This window comes from Sinocyclocheilus rhinocerous, unplaced genomic scaffold, assembly GCF_001515625.1.
Source record: "Sinocyclocheilus rhinocerous isolate Xijiao unplaced genomic scaffold, SAMN03320098_v1.1 scaffold451, whole genome shotgun sequence".
NCBI classification, from domain to species: domain Eukaryota; kingdom Metazoa; phylum Chordata; class Actinopteri; order Cypriniformes; family Cyprinidae; genus Sinocyclocheilus; species Sinocyclocheilus rhinocerous.
In genome coordinates this window covers 172,654-192,523 of record NW_015657491.1, presented here as the reverse complement: position 1 = coordinate 192,523, position 19,870 = coordinate 172,654, and the positions used below count along the sequence as shown (strand labels likewise).

The window sequence follows — 19,870 nt, the reverse complement described above, 5'->3', positions numbered from 1 at the left end:
GTATAACAATGAAAACATGGATTCTAGGAGCACAATTATAGCTGAAATATATTTAGACTTTTTCTAAGTGTAAGTCAAGTATACTTAAATGTCATTTTAAGTATATTTCTGAGAAGTACATAAAGCCCATTTCTGAGATGTACATAAAAAGTAGACTAAAAGTATACTTTCCTATTTTTAGTTTAAAAGAAGTATACTAATAGCACACTTGAATAAACTTCTTTTTCGTAAGGGTGAGTCAGTTTAGAAAAGCACTAATCAGCTTTTTAGTGAGTGATTGAGCATCTGCCATGACAAAGTGAGGGTTTAAAAGGTACTTCTCAGCTTTTCTTCACACTGCGGTTGTCTGTTGCTCTGGGTTCCCTTTGGAAAATGCATGAACTTCTCCTCCTTCTTCTAGGGCAGTAATACACATTTAAGCCCAAAGCAGTGCTGCGTTTTATGACCCAGGATTCATTGCTGTAACTTAAGTTACTCTATCCAGTATGGCTGCCAGCTGTCGGTGTTACAGCTTTGAAGCAAATTTCCAAGAGGCTCTTCTTAAAGGTCAGCTGAACAGTGGAACAACAACAACAACAACAACAAAATTAGCTCAGTTTTCTTCAGTGAATAGCATTTATATTTGTCTTTTTCTCTAGTCCTCCTGTTTTCTCTCTGGTGTCCCAGTCCCCTGCTTGGCACATAACTCGGTCTGCTGTGTGGTAGTCAATGTGGTGAGAACGGCTGAGGCACGGAGCCCACATTCAGGGGGCAAGTGTGTGGTCACTGCGGTCTGTGAGCTTTTGTTGAGGCCCAGGGGAATCATACGTTATGTGGAAAGGGGAATTCTGCAGGCTTTCTGAATGCCTGCATGCCCTAAGAGATCCTGAAGCTGTTTTACAGGAAACAACTTAAAATGAAAATAAATAAATAAACATTTAAAACTGAATTACTAATAATATTGAAAAGGAGCATCAAAAGTTAAAAGTTAAAATGTAAAATAGATATAGATAAATAAATAAAATATAAAAAGCAATAAACGTTCTTATCAGACCCTATAACAGTTAACATTTCATACATTTTCATTTTTCACTATATTTTTTCACTATTTTTTTTTTCCAATTTTTGATTTTGAGAGGTATTCTTTCTCATTTAGGAGGGTGTGTTATTTTTGTAATTATATAGATATATACACAATTGTAAAATAGAGCCAGAAATTGTGGTATAACATAATTAACTTGCCAGAAATAAACATTTTACTTTATATATTTCCAGCATTGTTTTTTCCAATATTTGATTTTCTGTTTTTATGTTTGTTTGTTTGTTTTTTTTCTCCCCACATTTAGGAGGGCATATTTTACATACAAGTATGCAGATTTGTGAATTAATGCTTTAGCATAATTATCTTGCAAGATATTAGCACTTTAGATGATATATTTGATTTTTTCCCCCCTCCACATTTAGGAGAGCATATTTTTGTAATTATATACAAAAAGATTTGCAAATTAGTGCCAGACTAACTTTTACATGAAGGGCCAATATTTTATTTTATTTATGCTATAATAATAATAATAATTATTATTATTATTTTATACAGAATATGTAAACTTTCACTGTAAAAAAAATTAATGGAGTACATTTTACGAGAAAATATTATTTCACTCTTTCTACTTCAAAATTTCATTTTAATTGAATGTTACTTGCCATTTCTGTGTAATTATATGCATTTACTAGCAATTTTTGAGCTAAAATTGTTTCTACACCATTTTTTCAGTGTAGGTCTGAAATAATTTTTTTAGAAATATCTGAGATGTAACAAATAAAACATGGAGACGTTCATAACAAGGACATTTTGCCTTACGCATTTTGAAAATTAAATGCATTAATCTTGATTTTTTTTTGCTCTGATCCTGTTTGAAATGCATTATAAGAGCATTCATTAGATCATTCATTAGTTGTGATCTCAGAGCTCTCGCTGGTGTTGATGCTGGACTCAATAGACTTGTGTGAGCTACAGTGCATACTAATAGCAGGTTTTCTTATAGGCTCGCTGGTGTACACTGTGCATTAGTGATGTCACTGCTTTTCTTGTCCTGCAGGACACTAAAGCTTAGCCTACAGAAAACAAACCAGCTTTATAGAGAGGCTTTCAATGCAACAAGTACAAAAAAATTTGAACAAACATCATGTTGGAAATGAATTTCACTAGTGCCAGTTTATGCATGCCGACAAATTCATTTTGTTGAGAGTGAGCTTACAGCGTGATCATTTCACTGTTTGAACAAGAGTTGTAACTTGTAATACTTTACAGTGTGTATCTGAAGTTTGCCCATAATGGACATAAATAAATGGCATTCTGCATTGGTGTGCCGCAGCTCTTGATGAACTCTGTGTGCCAACTTTCACACTGCTTGCACAAGAAGTCTACTTTAATAAATGACATCCATTAGCATTACAAAGCGCAGTGCTAAAATGACGGCTGAGCTGGTGGGCTGGACATCTACGAGGGGGTCTGCAGCGCTCACCTCCTTCCCAGAGCCAGAGACACACACACTGGGATCAAGGAGGAGGACGGTCTGGGTGAGATGGGTATTGGTATGGATGTTACACTTGCAAGCTGAAGGATGAAGACAATGTAAGTGCATATAGAGAAGATGAAATACATGTACAGATGCAATTCCACAGCACAGTCCAAACAGATGTATGGATGCTAGGACTCGAACTGCTGTAGATCACCACATGGCAAGCAGCAGAAGGCAGCGCTACGAATACACCTGTAAGTCAAATCTCTTATATATTCAATACAAAAATCTGATATCACTACTGAAGTCTTTTTTTTTTTTTTTGCATTTTTTGATAATATGTGTTTTCTTTTCTAATTTGATGAATCAAAGTTCACTAGAAGTAGCCTTTCCACAAACTGAGATAAACGGTAATTTCTAGAAGGTCATTCACACAAACACAAAACACCATCATGGAAAACACACATGGCACTAAAATAATGCAATAAACATAAATTAAACAACACAAGATGTAACATAAAACCTTAATATACATATCTGATAACAACACTGTTAAAAAACACAATTGAACTAAATGCCATTAAATGTGAAGCATCACACAGGCAATTCACTTCCACAAACTGTTTATTTAACTGTACATTTCACTGCATACAGTAACCATTAAACAAGGAACAAGTCATTATAGTGGCATTTTTACAGCAATTTTAATATGAAGGTAACTTTTTTAGCTTAAAATGCTGTTTATTTTGTTTATTTCTAATTTGAAATAATAATTTTTTTAAATCCATCATTTAAAAGTCACATATTTTACACCTTTCTGGAGTTTTATTTTAAGTCTTGATGTCCTTAAGAATATATATATGCGGTATAAGTACCAAAAACCATCTCAATATATGGTTGGCCTGTCTAATTAATATTCATGAGCCTCTCTTCTGATTGGCCTGTTGTTTTCTGAGTGACGCACAGCCAGGCCAACCACAGGTAACTAGGGTCAGCCGACGTCATAGCGCTAGCTGGAAGCAGCAAAACAAAGGGGAAACTGGAGGCGGCCCATTCAAACTAGCGCAGGTTCGGCTACATAAGGAGCTTAAAATATCATCTTGTTGTGATGTTGGGTGCCAGAATCGACGTAATACAGCCTCAAATTAGAAATTTGATCGCATATCTGCTGCCCTTGCCAGACAACAAACCAACGACAGCTGTGGTTAAACGCGATAAAACGAGCAGACTGGACAGAAACAATCGTCAAAAATGCTCGCGTTTGCAGCACACACTTCTTATCAGAAAAGGTTCAATAAAGTACTGTATTTTGTTGTTATGGGCATATAATTACTACAGATTTCTTGCCATATGTCTGTTTCTTGCATCTCACGACTATGTCGTGTATGAAATAATGTCTGTGTGCATGTGTATAAAACAACAAACTGACAATTTATATATAATCATTTGTAATTGTATATACATTGTTGTGATTAATTGTGGCTGGAACAATAATGTAGCTGTAAAAATAGTTGCCTGCTGAAATTGAAATGTATATACATCTTCATCATGACTAGATAGACACGGTGAGTTTGTCTTTACTATACAGGTTAGATGTGATCACCTCATACTAACAATCCTGTCAGATCGTCCATCCTTTGAGTGAGAGTAAAGTTACAGGTTGGCCGATCTGGTTTCGTGGTTAAAGTTAACCTTTTCGACATGTTTCCGTGTTGTCGTTGCTCAGCAATGGCATGGACGCGATGTTGTCGGTTTTATTTTAATTCACAATTTTATTGTGGACTGACAGTTTTTAAACTTATATAGTAGTTACATAGCCCCTAGACCTCAGTTATCGCGAAAAAAGCCAGGAAATTTCAGTTTTGACAATATGGGACCTTTAATTGTGGTCTCATACTTTTGGACCCTATGTGCCTCAGTTATATCGGGTTTTGTGTTTCATACTGCTGTTTTTTCAGGCTTTGACAATTACATATATGTTTGTACAAAAGAATAAGGAACTTCAATTTGAGGAACACAAATGAGCGTGACTTAGTAAATGCCTGTTTTACTGATTGTTAAGAGACTCATCCTCCTTTGGTTTGCATTCTTCGTGTTATTATTTAAAGCATTTATTTATTTATTTGTCCAGATGAGAAGATGTCTCCAGTGCTCTTTGGAGTGATTTTGGCTAATGCAATGGTAATGTTGAAATCAGATTTGTTTCTCTATATCTCAATTTTAAATTCTTCAAGTATGATCATATTTTGGTGCCTTTCTTCTTTATGTGTTTAACGAATGAAGATTAAAGGTATGTGTGAGCCAACTCAATCATGGTCAGGCAGGGCAGAAAGAGGACTTTTGGGTGAGTAAATGTTCAGTTTATGCCTCTCAGACAATAATGAACCCTATAAGACTACTGTATTATATTTGATACATAAATTTCTAAAGCCTCTAAGCGATCAACAATCAAAATGTTGGTGAAAAACCTGCTGTACCTGTTATACTGTTTAGCCTTTTTGTAAAAACATCCACCTTCTGGTTGTGGTTCATGTGTCTTTTTGTTGTGAAATCTTCACTGGTTTTTATAATGTAAACGTAATGACTTTTACATTGTTAGAAATATTTCAAGATGAACATTTACTGGAGCAACTTAGGTTTACTTGATTATTGATACATCTTTTTTTTTTTTTTTTTTTTAGAAAAATCATGCAGGCTTTTGGGGAACGTTTATTTGTGTATCTCACAATCATCACTGTATTGCATTGCGTTATATTGTTTTGTCCCCACAATTAAAACTACAGAGCTTTGATCATAAAACTAAGCGAGGTTTCTTAAAGAGTGTACCGTTCACACTATCTCAACCTGTTGCAGATGTGCCAGACTCTAACCTTCTGATCCAGAACGATGCAGTGTATCATCTTGTGAACACATCGTTCAGTTTTGAACAAGCTCAGCGTTACTGCCGTGGTCAGTCCAGCGCCCTCACGACCTCAGGGGTCAAAGAGGACGAGGAGGGAGCCCGACAGTTACTCTCTACATCCAACCTGAAGGGCCCAGTTTGGTTTGAAACCAACAAAAAACAGAGCCCGACACCTCATCTGCCCCTTCCTAAACAAAGTAAGTTTAGTTATGATGCTGGTATGATGTTGTAAGTCAATATCTCAAGAAAGTAAGTCAATATCTCTGTAACTTCACAGAAACGATCCTCAGAGGATTGTCTTTCACGTCTAAGGACGGCTATGCCCGTGTGAACGCGTCTTTCCCGCCACTGTCCGCGGTGAGCGTTTGCGTGCGCTTGCAGTGGGACCCGCGGCACGAGAACGTGTCCACGGTGTTCTCGTACGCAGCGCCGGTTTTCCTCAACGAATTCCAGCTCCGCGGACAGATTGACAAGCCCAAGCGAAATCATGACAGAAAGGTCCGCCTAGCGCTTCTTATTCAAGAACAGCATCATCCCTACAAAGCCGAGCTGCCCGTTGATGAAGACTGGCACCATGTCTGCGTCACGTGGCGCTCGAGCGATGGATTTTGGGCAATTTATGTGGACGGAAAAAAGGGAGATTCTGGGAAAGGGAAAGCTCGGGGAGATGCAAAGGATATCCACGGAGACGGGATATTTATATTGGGGCAAGACCAGGATAGTTTCGGTGGGACTCTCACGGAGCCGTTTTTTGGAAACTTGACTGATCTGAATGTTTGGGCTGAAGCTCTGGAGTTCCAGAATGTGAAGGAACTGAACACCTGCTCGCAGCTGACCAATCACAGAGCCTTATTCAGATGGCAGGACTGGAACCTCGCTGTCCATCAGTCTGTCCAGAATGTGTCTGCAACACTTAACTGTCCAGGTTAGCGTCATTTACCCATCCATCTGTCAAAATATCAGAAGATCCTAGTAGAATCTGTAAATAAATAATAGCAACAACAATTATTTTTATTATTATTATTATTATTATTATTGTTATTATTATAAAATATACTTTAAAAAATACTAAAACATTTTAGCATATACTTTTTAAATATTTTATATTTTTATAATATTTATAGTTTTTATGTTTAATATTTTACTTTAATATTTAAAACATATGCTTCTTTTTGTTAAACATCAGAGGATTCGAGTAGGATCTGTAAACAAATAATAATAAATGGTTATAACACAGTTTTTAAAATAATATTTTAATAGACAGATAGATTGAATTACTACATTCATTATATATTGAATAGGATTATAATTTTGTTAAATATTAGAATATCCGAGTAGATCCGATTTGTAAGCTAATAATAATAACAATAATTGTATTATTATTATTATTGTCATTATAACATATTTTCAATATTTACTATTTTCGTTATATATGTAAGTATATGTTAATAATAATAATAATAATAATAATTGTATTATTATTATTATAACATATTCTTTAGTTTTTCAATATGTACTATTTTAATATATATGTAATATTTAAAAAGTATATGTTAATAATAAAATAATAATAATTATTATTATTATTATTTGTTATTATTATTATTTGTTTACAGATATTTGTTTGGATCTTCTGATATAATTACTTCAGTATTTACTTCAATATTTAAAACAAACTTTTTGTTAAATATTTTGCCTAAAAATAAAAATTAATCATATTTTCTATTTAATACATTTCTAATTGTTCTTAGGTGTCAATGCAGTTTTACAATGTCTACGTTTAATTACATTTATTATATATTTATTATCATTGTAATTTTTTGTTGTTGTTTCAGCTGAAATGTGAAAATGAATTCATTTTTACTTCCATCAAAGTTTCTGTTAACTTGTGGTGAAAATGCCTGTTTTTGCAGGGTCCCTGAAGACAACAAAGACACAAGAAAAGGAATGTGAAGTTTTTAATGGCTGGTCTGACGGTCAGCCTCAGTACAGCACTGCCCCCTGCACACACACGCTCCCCTTCATCTGCAGAATGAGCAAAGGTTTGTGTGAGAGAGAGCATGTATGTGGGAGTTACTGTAGCTCAATAAAGTGTGAATGTATTGAAGAATGAGAGCTGTGAGTGTGTACAGAGTGACAGTGCAGCTCTCTGATCCACAGAACACTATCTGAAGATGAAGGACCTGAGAGAATCTCTGGCGTTCAACCCAAGCTCCTTCATGCAAAGTCTCATGCACTATGGCGTGGTACAGCCAATTTCTAAAAAGTGCTTTCTTAGTTTGGTAAAACTGTGTGCATAATATTCATGCTATCATTACAAACAACCAAACAACCAAAAACAGTGACTGTAAAGAATACCAGCAATAAAAGTAAAATAAGTATATTAAATATTGATTTTTGTTACCATCTAACATGTATTTTTTCCCGTTTCTCTCAGACTGCAGACGATGTGCTCTCTGATACTGTAGATGGGCAGAGTTGGGCCTCAGTGTCCCGTCTGTTGAACGTGTCTGAGCAGGTTGTTTTAAAGGAGCAGAAGCAGCTGGAGGACAGGGACATGCTCTCTCTCATGCATGTTCTCTCTCGGGCCGCTCACCTGCCCAGCACCGACAACCATAGCCGGCGTGATGCGGAGAGCCTCAGCCAGAGCTTCATCACCATTGCAGATTCACTCATCAGCCAAGACAATGCCAGTAAATGGAACAGCATCAAAGAGGTGACTGAAGTGATCTATTCCTTAACCGTTTTGTGTTGATTAATTACTAATCATTAAAAGTGATTTTTGATGATCTCATGGACTGGCACACTTCTTAAAGTGACAACGTTTTTCTAATATTACTTCTAAAATAATAATAATCATAAATTAAATACATTTTAAAATGTTAAACAGTTCTTTTAAATTGTAATAATATTTCACAGATTTAATGTTCTTACTGTATGATCAAATAAATGCAGCCTTTGGTGAGCATAAGATACTTCTTTTTAAAAAAAACATTGACCACAAACCTTTAAATGATAGTGTAAGTCATTATATGACACTTGATAATTCAGTAATTAATGCACATTCAAAAATGAGTTTTATAAAAAAGCAATATCACAAGAGCCGTTCCAGTGAATATCATCACTACAGCACAATTGGTGTGTGATATTGTTTTTATACAACCGCTGAATAAGTTCAGTAAAGAAGTTAATATTATCTTGCATTTTACATACAATGTGATTGGTTATTTCTGGGTTTATTAATTAATTAATTTATTTATTTTTGGGTTGCCATCAGAAATAGTTTCAAAAGAAACCTTTAATTTCTTTACAAATCTCTGCTTTGTAGGTAGTGAAGGGCCCAATGGCAGTCATACAGACTGTAGACCGCATGGTGAGTAACCTTAAGTCTCTGCTGATGGACGACACAGACAGTGTGCAGATACACAGCAACAATATCAGTAAGTTACACAGACATACAGAGGAACAAGACAGACATGCACTGAAATTTGAACCAAAGTCAAAAAACTGTGGTTCTGTGTTGCAGAGCTGCAAGTCCAACAGAAGCTGCTGTCTGAAAGTTCTCACGTTTCTGCGTTTTGTGGACTGGATGCGGGAAATCGTGACTGCATCTCTGTCCCCGCCGAAAACATGAAGGAACTACAGAACAATGGTAGGGACCAGGAGATGAAGTTTCACAGTGTATAATTTTTCAGTTGTCATTGTGAAACCTGGGTGTTTTTTTTTCTTCCCTTAATTTTTATGTGCTTGTTTAGGCTTCAATGAGGTGACTTTACTGAATACATGGTACAGCTCTGTGAATTGTCTCTCAGAGAGAGAGGAAAACATTACTCTTTCTCCTATAGTCAGTGATGGATCTCATAGGTAAGCCATGATACACAGAATGCAGATTCATTTAATTTATTCATCAGATCAGCTGTGTATGCGTTACATGAACACAGTCTTAAAAATATAGGTTCCATAGTGGGTTTTCACAGCCATGCCATAGAGCAACCATTTTTTGTTTTCCCAAACGAACCTTTCAGTGAACAGTTCCTAAAAGAACCATTGTTTTATTTTGCGGAATGGAAAGATTCCATTGATGTTAAAGGTTCTTCATGGAACCATAGATGCCAATAACGAACTCTATTTTTAAGAGTGTGTGGTACTTCAAACTTAAATTGCTTCAATTGCAGGATAATCCCTTATTACAGAATTTGCATATGGGTTAGACATAAATACACAGAGAATTGCTTGTTATTTCATATTTCATTGTAATTACAACATGAATGTTTTGTCATATTGCTGATGGGAGTGTGTGATTGTATAAATCAGGCATCTGCGAACAGTCTTGGGCTCATCGGTCATCTCTAGTACAGTGCTGGCAGATGGACAGCCGATCAGCATGGCCATGAACTTCAGACTCCAGCACAGGATTCAGGTACAAGAAATAACATGTATCGTTTTTATTGTGATCAAGGAATCAGTATAGGAATCATTTAACCACATTTAAGTTTCATTACAAACCTATATGACTTCCCTTTTTCCATGGAACAGGTGATTTTGCTGAATGTCAAAGGTGCTCTTTTGCATACAGGAACTCAATAGGAACAGGAACAGGAAGAACCACATAAGGGCATGAAACACACAAGGGAAAACTAGGTCATGGAGAGCACATGAGGAGAAAAACACAAGACAGGAACACAGAGCTGACCATGGGTGTGACATTACCTCCCCCTCCCGGAAGGTGCGCCTTGTAACATCCAACGGGGAGGAGGAGTGGGCGCTCTGGAGGCCTCTACGGACAGGTTTACGTGAGACAGACGGCCTCCAGGGCGGTACCGGATCTGGGACCCATGGCGGAGCAGGCAGACTAGGGAGCCGTGGCGGAGCAGACAGTTCAGGGGGCCATGGCGGAGCAGACAGTTCAGAAGGCCATGGCGGAGCAGACAGTTCAGGGGGTCATGGCGGAGCGGCCTCCGTGGCCTTGGCCTTGACACTCGGCCCGGCCTCTACGGCCGGAGCCCTATAGCCCCCCCAAAAAAATTCCTTGGGGGAAATTTCGGGTCCTGAGGCCCTCCGTGAGCCTGACATAGGAGCAGAGGCCCTCCCTGGGCTTGACTCGGGAACTGTGGCCCTCTCTGGACTGGACTTGGGAAAAGAGTCTTTCTCTGGGCTGGACGTGGGAACTGGAGCCCTCTCTGAGCTGGACGTGGGAACGGGAGCCCTCCCTGGGCTTAACTTGGGAACAGAAGCCCTCTCTGGGCTTAACTTGGGAACAGGAGCCCTCTCTGGGCTTAACTTGGGAACAGGAGCCCTCTCTGGGCTTAACTTTGGAACTGGAGCCCTCTCGGGGCTGGACGTGGGAACAGGACCCCTCTCGGGGCTCTGGTCAGGGGGTGGAGCCGACACTGGAGCAGACTCAGGGGCTTAGGCCGACACTGGAGCGGACTCAGGGGCTGAAGCCGACACTGGAGCGGACTCAGGGGCTGGAGCCGACACTGGAGCAGACTCAGGGGCTGGAGCCGACACTGGAGCGGCCAGCGGGCTTGACTGCGGAGCGGCCAGCAGGCTTGAGACAGGAGCGGTTCTGGATCGGGGCCGGACACTCTCCAAACACCGGAGGATCCCTTCCCTCCAGCTCAGTCCAGTGGTGTCTGAGAGGTCCACGGGGCGATAGTAATTGGCCCCGATCCAGAACAAAGAATTTAGTGTGGCGTCATCCAACGCCGTCAAGATGGCGAGCTCGCAGAATTCCCGGGCGAATTCCACAAACGGGAGATCCCTGCGGGCTAGGGCAGATAATCTCGCGGTGATCTCCATTACCACAGGGAAAAGGGAAAAAGAAAACTTTCAGAAACGGAAACAAAAACGGGGAGAAGGGGTGCCGCTTATTGTTTGTTTTGGTCCTTTGTTCTGTCACAACTGCTACTGTGTTGGAACGAGGAGCACGTAGGAGAATCACCATAAATACAGTCTTTATTTATCGAAACCACAAGGAACACACACGTAGCACCAGGAATGACGTTTAACAAAGGACGCTAGACACAGGAAACACTGGGCTTAAGTAAACGGAACTGAACGAGGGAATTAACAAGACACAGCTGAAACAAATGGAACTCAATAGGAACAGGAACAGGAAGAACCACATAAAGGCATGAAACACACAAGGGAAAACTAGGTCATGGAGAGCACATGAGAAAAACACAAGACAGGAACACAGAGCTGACCATGGGCGTGACAGTCACATGATCCTTCAGAAATCATTCAAATATGCTAATATGCTGCTCAAGAAAAATTTTCTAATTATCAATTTTGAAAACTGTTTTTGCTGCTTAATTAATTTTTTTTTTTAGAAATCTTTTGTAATCTTTTGTAACATCATAAATGTTTTTGCTGTCACTTTTGATCAATTTAATGTATCCTTGCTGAAGAAAATGTAAAAACTTCTGAACAGTAGTATTTGTGAGGATTTCAATAGGATTTGTCATTTTAGGAGAACTGTTTAAAATGAGGATTGAATCTAGTGTGTTGTTGGATAGTCATGCCTGACTTCAGCTACAATGCTTCTTTTTTTTTCACTCTTTAGAACAGTTCACAGAATTTGACACCTATCTGTTCTTTTTGGGATTTTGACCTAATGTAAGTAATTTTCATGTACTTACATTTATTGTATTTGTAAATTCTCAAATGTTCTCATTTATGTTTTGTATAACTGATGAAATCTTGTTCTTTTGTCTTGACACCTCAGGCCAGATCGGGGAGGGTGGTCAACAAAGGGTTGTACCTTTATTTCCTCTCTGAATAACTCAACTTCCTGTTCCTGTAACCACACTACCAACTTTGCCTTGCTGTTACAGATCTCCGAAGTTCAGGTAAGGTATTAAGCAGTACCTGTAATAGATGAAAAAATCATGGTATAAAGACTGGATGGATACTGTACATGAATTTGACCAATAATTATTTGCTTATGAAAAACAGGCTTGTGTAGTTGCAGAAAGTTATTTTAGTATTATATGTATTTAGTAGTATAGTATTTGTTAATATTTTGGATTACCTTTTATTTTTATATTTTTGAATTAGCTTATTATTTTTTTATTTCAGTTTCAGTTGACATTTGCCGAATTGCCGAAAATTATTTTTTGTTAAAATATAGCGACCCTGGTTGCAGATAAACATAAAGAAGCAGAGTCTGACCACTACAGAAAAGAAAGAGTTACATTAAAAGAGCCAGAAAAGTGTGTATGTCGTTTGAATATATAGTTAAATATAATTGAACCAATATACATTTAGGCCTAATAAAAAATTATACAGAAGGCATATTTATGTCATATTTAATGAGTGTGTAATATTTTGTGGGTAATCCATATTAAAAATAAATTAAATAAAATAAAAAACACTTACGGCACTATACTTTTTTGTAAATCAGTAGTACATCAAAATTCAAATCCGGTTAGAATTTTCTTTGTGTGTGTTTTAGAGAAATGAAGATGAGACAGGCCTGCAGATCTTCAGTTTGATTGGCTCTGGTGTGTCTCTGTGTGGTCTCATCTTCACATTTATTCTCTTTGTGGCTGTTGGGTGAGTTTTCCGGTGTTTCTAATAACCATACAACAGTCTTACCTGGCATTGCATTATGTGTTGCTCTCTGTCTCCCTCTAGCGTTCCAAAGTCAGATCGGACTACAGTTCACAAAAACCTGATAGTGGCGCTGGTTGTAGCTCAGTTACTTCTTATTTTCAGCGACTGGGCTTCGGGAAACCAGGTGTGACTTCTATATCTGTCAAATTATATATGTGTTGATAAAAAGTAGGGAAACAGCTGTGAAATTACCACATAGTACCACAAAAGTGACTGTATAAAGAGTAACATGTAAAAGTGTTACAAAATTTGTTTCATGTTTTCCACAAATAAATATTAAGCAGCACAGCTGTTCTCAACATTGGTAATAATCGTAAATGTTTCTTGAGCAGCAAATCAGCATATTAGAATGATTTCTGAAGGATCATGTGACACTGACTGGAGTAATGATGATGAAAATTCAGCTTTTCATCACAGAAATAAATTACATTTTAAAATATATTAAAACAAAAAAAATTGTATTTTTATTTGTAATAATATTTCACATTATTACTACTATATAAACTACTTTTTTCGTTAAAAAAAATAAATAATAATAATCCTACCGACCCCAAACTTGTTCCTATTTATATTTCTATGTAACAGTCTAATAATATATTTTGATTAATAAAAAGAGAAAACCAATTTAAATGCTATTTTTGCATTCAAGTAAACATTTCTGATGTAGATGTAGTGATAGCAGATATGGACATGTTTTTTGTCAGAATTTGAATAAAGTATGTGATGTTGTTGTGGAGCAGGAAGCCTGTTGGTTGGTGACGGTGCTCCTGCATCTGTTTTTCCTGTCATCTTTCTGCTGGATGCTGGTGGAGGGCTTGATGCTCTGGAGTAAAGTGGTCTCTGTTAACATCAGCGAGGAGAGGAGAATGAAGCTGTACTATGTGCTGGGCTGGGGTGAGAACCGTCTGTATGTGTAAATCATTATGATTCATGTTCTGTTTGATTAACCTTCCTCTCATGCATTGTGTCTGTATTTGCTTTGTCTTTCTTAGGGCTGCCGGTTGTTATAGTCGCTGTAACCTTGGCAGCCACTTTTGATCGGTATAAAGCACCGCAGCACTGCTGGCTGAACCTTCAGTCGCATGTTATTTGGGCTTTTGCAGGGCCTGTGCTCTTTGTTTTGGCTGTAAGTATATCACAAGTGTGCAGTTCCTTGAGTAAGTGTGCCAGAATAATTGTCACAATGGAGCTCTTATTTGCTTTTGAGTGTATATGCAGTACAGTTCCGATGGTTTTAAAGTCAGCATGAAATCTATTTCCTAAATGTATTTTATAGATCCTTTTCTAAACAATTCATCTGTGCATATGTTTGCTTTTTAAAAAATAGTTTTAACCTTATAATGTTTAATCAAAATGTCATAACTGGATCTTCCCATGAAACAACAGTCTTTTTTCTGGTGACATGCTGGACTTCTCCAATCATTTAGTTCATTTAAACCCATCTGTTTCTTACAATTAACTGTAAGCTTAGGTGTGGTTGACTCTTAACTTATATAAAGAATATCTCTTTGGATTTGAGACTTTAGTCTTTGCAACTTTACAGATCTTCTTTATGCACCAAGAGCTTGTAACACTCCAAAGAGAAAGGAAAAATTTAAATCGCATCATATGACCCCTTTAAATCAGTCTGGACTGCAAAGGACACTTTATGCAAAAACGTCAGCTAAATGCATAATGTACGAATGCAATGTGTGCATTAAATGCCAAAGATCGCATTTGTAAAAATTTAATGTAAATTTAAATTAAAGGTTGTTTGCACATTAAACAAATTTAAGGGATCATATAATCATGAAGCATATTTTCCATATTCTATTTCTTGAACTTGATCTATTTACTTTTAAACATGTACACTTCTGTAAACTCCAGATTTTCTTGAGCCCAAAAAGATGATTTATTGAAACTTTGTTGCAGTAGCATCTCATTCTGGACTATCTAGTGATCCTATAGTGATATGTGATACTGTCCCGTGCAATATAGTGCTGTAGTATTGTAGGCCATGTATTTTTGTAGGCCAAACCCAGAAGTTTGCACCACCCTGCTTCCCCTGACAAAAGCCCAGTAGGATTTTTCCACTGGCTTTTGGATTTTTGCAGAAAATAACCTGTACATCATGTTAATCTTAAATGAACACAACATTAATGAATTTTGAAGCCTAAATACAAATAGCAGGAGTAAAAAGCTAAACATATGCTATAAATGGTCACATGACTTCAACATTACCACCATTACGTTTCTGACAACTCAGTTTTTATTTAAAAAAAACGTTTTCCCTAAAAGTTTGAGTTATAATAGTTTGCAAGCCTGCGGTTATACACACAATGAGGCTGTAAAAGCAACCAGTGAGTAAATGAGTTTACCTGTTTTACATGATTTGTAATGTCCCGACAACATCTGTAGTCCCATTTAGCCATTTGTTGGCAACCGCCTTTTTCCAAGACAAATAAAAGCTTTAAAAAAATCACAAAGCGAGGCATTACTGATGCATTTTATGTCATAGAATAAAACGTGAAATTATCTTGAGCCTGTGTTCACCACAGACAATATTTCAGGCATTTAAACAAAAAACCAAATGAATTTGAGGCGATGGAACTGGAAATGATAACATGAAACTCATTTCCAGGTTTTGGCCTACAAAAATATGTCACCCCTGCTGTGAACGTGAAGAGGGGTGTTTCTCAAAGGCACAAAAATCTAGCGTAGCGTTAGTTCTGGCAGGTCACGTTAGTCAAGCTCGCATCAGCTGACTCTCAGCTGATCCCCATCAACCTATGGGAATACGACACCTATCTAAGCATTCATATATAAGGTCCCTCAGTATTATCAGCAGTTTTCGCATTGCTCAATAGCTAATTACCCTTCTCCATCCCCAACTCCTCCTCTGTCAGCTGGGATTCAGCTTTCCGATTCTCCTTTGAATCAGACTAATTCTAAAATGTGTACATAACATTATTGAACTTTAACGATATCTGCAATACATTTATGTTGGTTCTGTTCTGTTTACCCTGGGGGGTTATTGCTGCTCTCCCTGCTCTCATCCATGCTAGGCTGCATGGATGCGCAGGGAGTTCTTGCCCAGAACAGAACCATACCGCCAATCCAAACTGTATGCTAATTGTCAATCATCTTTGACGATAGTGGTCCTGACAGAACTCCACTAATATTATAAGTTTACCTACTGAAAAATACTAAAAATGTATTATAAGACCCTTTAAAAGTTGAAATATGGTCTTCCTTGTAGCAGTGTCTGATGGGAGATATGGTTCTCTGTTCTTAGGTCAACGGTGTGGTGCTTTTTCGGGTTGTTATGGTTACAGTGGCCAGTGCACGTCGCAGAGCCAAAATGCTGACACCTAGTTCTGATTCGAAACTTCACACGCTAGATCTTACCTGGTGAGTTTTTTTCACTACTCAACTGCCTTTGAAATAAATACAGGCCAGAGTTAAGAGATAGAAAGCAGTATCAGCCAGTCATTACTCGTTATTGTAGACAGTTCTAGTTTTTCTCTTATCTTGTTGAACAGAGGAAGCAGCGAGAAAGCACCTGTCCGCCAGTAACTCATTTGTTCCTATCAGCCACCTGGACTTGAGAAGATATGATACAAATAGCCACAGAGACTCCTCTGTTTGTCCTGTTATATGGATATTTCATATAAAGAAAGAGCAGAAATGAATCAGAAGTGTCTGTATAATTAGCAGAGAACTGGAGTGTCCTTGAAGCAGAGTTTCAGTCATACTGATGTAAAACTGAGCAGCCTCGCCAGTGCAGTAATATGAAGGTTTAATACTGTGTTTGTGTGCACATGCAGGGCAGCGACGCGGCCAGTATTGATCTTGTTACCAGTTTTAGGTCTGACCTGGCTGTGTGGAGTGCTGGTACACTTGTCTGTCGTAGTGGCCTATGTGTTCATCACACTCAATGCTTTTCAGGTAACACACAGCACTTCTACTATGGCTGGGCGATTATTCACATTTTATTTTCAGTTACGATTTTGGCTTCCAGTGGTTATGAAAAGAAAATAATTAAGATGAATTGATTATTCTGCCGCATTCAGTTTCTCAATGCTGTTGTTTTGTCTTGTATTACAAACTCTGCAAACACTGCAGTGTTGTAAATATTTTCGTTACTTGCGATAATATAAATATTAATTATAATTTCTTGTTAAATTTGCATTTTTTTTTTTTTCAGTTGAATAATGTTTAAAGCTCAAGGAAATACACTGTTAAAAATAAGGTTACAGTTCAATAAATGCATGATGTTTCCAAAGTCTATTGACAAAGTATTGACAAAAATAATTATGTTTATCGTTTTTGTCAAAATCGGCCAGCTCTTACTCAACCATGCATGTTTTGCCTTCCTCTTAATCCGACTCCAGTCTATCAACACGGTTGAAATGAACTTCCTCTCTCGGTTTTCAGCTTCATGTAGCTCTCTTTTACTGTCTCTTTCTTCCTCCCATGTCTATAATGAATGAGAACTGAATTCCCTCCCAGAGCTTGTTAATGTAGATTTACTGTGTGCATCTGGGAAAAAGATAAAAGAAGCAGAAGACAGATAGAGAAAATGAGGGAGACACATAGAGAGGAGGAGACACATGAGCAGAGTCCATCACTGCAAGGAAACTCTTCAGTGCAGATCTATCTTGAATGTTTTATAGTAGAGGTCTGGGAGAGCAGCAAGCGTAAAGATGCAGGAAGTATATGGAACATTCCTGTTAGCTGTAATATATGGCTGATTCTGTGCTAACAAGATCTAAGAATAAACCTTTTATGATTTGAGCTAAACCTCCAAAAACAAGGTTTCTCCTGGGTATTTTTTAAAGATTTGTTATTTTTTACTGTTTTAATGATACTGTTTATTACACCCCCAGGCACTGAATCTTCAGACGTCTGAGTAAACTATATTTTAAGCATTTTTTAAAAAATATATTTTGGCCCAGAAAACAAAAATTCATTTAATGTTTATTATATTATTATTTTTATTGAAATTATTTCAAACTGTTTATTTTCTGTTGCTTAATCTTTAAACACAATAATTGATTGAAACAAACCCATATATTATAAAACAAAATCGAAAAGAAAATGAGAAATTATTTTCCATATAGCACTGTGAATTTTCATTATATTTTGCATAAAAAATTGCATTGTGACATTATTTTCATTACAATGCAACATATTTCCACTTCCCCAAATTCTTGTTACTGTAATGCAAAAAATGTAATAAATAATTTTTTTTTTTTAAATGTTGTTTTAATTAAATCCCAAGTGCCCGGAAGATGATTTATGGCCCAAATATAGGCTTCATTTTCTTTATGAAGAATATCATTTTTATTTTAAAGAATTATATTTGGAGATGAAATATGACTCCTGAGATTGACACAATATTTAGCATTTTATTTTTATTCATGTATTATTGCTTTGACATGGTTGCAAAACGAACAGTAGAATGACCCATATACACCATTATAAATGATCATATAAACATCTTTTAGTGACTATAAAGTTTAGAAGTTACTTTGCTCAGTGTTGTTAACATTCTAATCACTAGCATGAGTGAGCGTCCATGTTATTTCATTAAACATCTCCTCTCATTCTAGGGCCTGTATATTTTTCTGGTGTATGCGGTTTACAACAGTGAGGTATGACTCACTGATAACATCAGCTATCAGTTTATATTTTTCTTATATTTCTTATCTTGTATTTCAGTAGTACGAAGAAGTTGTGTGATTTCCTTTCTAAATTGCAACATAATACAGTTTCTGGATGTTTTATGCATGTAATGTAGGTGCGAAACGCTATAAGAAGAATCCAGGACAAGAGAAAAGCTTTGTCATTTACAGTAAGACCTTATTTTTGTTCATTTAAATAGTTGAACAGTTTAAATCTGTTTCTCTGTTATTGTACTCACTTTTGATGTCATTTCCTCTTGCAGAACTGCTCACAGCCTATCAGCTTCTTGCCCTCCCAAAAATCTCCCAGTGCTTCATGGGTACACAGCCTGCCGACTCATTCCAGCCCAGAGAGCAGCAAGAGCTCGACTCCCATCACCACTTCCACAGCCAACTCGCTCGTCTTTAAGAACGGTGCGTGAAACTCATCCGTATCGACCATCTGCAGCTAAATTGGTGTTACTTTTAGTCAACATGAAACTTAAAAAAGCAGATTTGCTTGCATGTAACATCTCTGTCCTTTCCTCTTTATATGTTAGAACGGTTTAAAGAGGACCATATTGTGAGTTTACCATTAAAACCAGCTAACATAAGTCAGGTAAGCTGCAAACCACACATATTTTTCACTGATATTTTACACATCATCAGATAGTAATTAGGCTTGTCACTACAACCAATTGTTATAAATTGAACAAAACCTGTTCATTTATATTTCATAATTCTCAATACCACCAAATTACAAATTATTAACTCGAATAAATTAACAAATGACTAATTATTAATGAATTATACAACTACTAAGTATATCAAACATTACCTGGACACATACAGTACACACATGTTAAGCAATGTATTATATAGCAAATTTCAAAAGCTTTATTGTTATATCAATAAAAATGTAAACTATATTATCGTCCAGTGATATATTAAAAGTTGCATATATATATATAGTACATCCTACATATTGTATACTCACAATGTAAGAAATATTGCTGCTGCAAATATAACATACATGAAAAAACCGGCATATAGCGTACATGAATCACCTCGTTGCAGATGTATACAGGTGGAGCTGGGGAAGGTGAAGGGTTTCTGAAGCAAGCTGCACTGCTACGGCAAGCACTTGTCGTATATTTGAATGTTGAGCAGCGAGCTCATTGGCTACCGATACAGGAGAGAAC

At 37.0% G+C, this 19,870-nt stretch overlaps 1 protein-coding gene across 1 annotated transcript in view; it reads left to right on the top strand.

The window, feature by feature from the left end:
• The first annotated feature begins 2,682 nt into the window (after positions 1-2,682).
• LOC107721081 (adhesion G-protein coupled receptor D2-like) overlaps positions 2,683-19,870 on the top strand; it is an 18,874-nt gene continuing 1,686 nt past the window's right edge. The window contains exons 1-24 of the mRNA XM_016528942.1: positions 2,683-2,755; positions 4,633-4,682; positions 4,785-4,845; positions 5,355-5,600; positions 5,681-6,328; positions 7,317-7,445; positions 7,564-7,649; positions 7,841-8,119; positions 8,732-8,843; positions 8,930-9,055; positions 9,159-9,267; positions 9,718-9,823; positions 11,972-12,024; positions 12,134-12,257; positions 12,863-12,963; positions 13,045-13,147; positions 13,764-13,917; positions 14,016-14,149; positions 16,298-16,413; positions 16,830-16,950; positions 18,618-18,659; positions 18,806-18,859; positions 18,953-19,103; positions 19,229-19,287. Of these exons, the coding sequence (XP_016384428.1) occupies positions 2,683-2,755; positions 4,633-4,682; positions 4,785-4,845; positions 5,355-5,600; positions 5,681-6,328; positions 7,317-7,445; positions 7,564-7,649; positions 7,841-8,119; positions 8,732-8,843; positions 8,930-9,055; positions 9,159-9,267; positions 9,718-9,823; positions 11,972-12,024; positions 12,134-12,257; positions 12,863-12,963; positions 13,045-13,147; positions 13,764-13,917; positions 14,016-14,149; positions 16,298-16,413; positions 16,830-16,950; positions 18,618-18,659; positions 18,806-18,859; positions 18,953-19,103; positions 19,229-19,287 (3,237 nt within the window). The remainder of the gene's footprint in view (positions 2,756-4,632; positions 4,683-4,784; positions 4,846-5,354; positions 5,601-5,680; positions 6,329-7,316; positions 7,446-7,563; positions 7,650-7,840; positions 8,120-8,731; positions 8,844-8,929; positions 9,056-9,158; positions 9,268-9,717; positions 9,824-11,971; positions 12,025-12,133; positions 12,258-12,862; positions 12,964-13,044; positions 13,148-13,763; positions 13,918-14,015; positions 14,150-16,297; positions 16,414-16,829; positions 16,951-18,617; positions 18,660-18,805; positions 18,860-18,952; positions 19,104-19,228; positions 19,288-19,870) is intronic.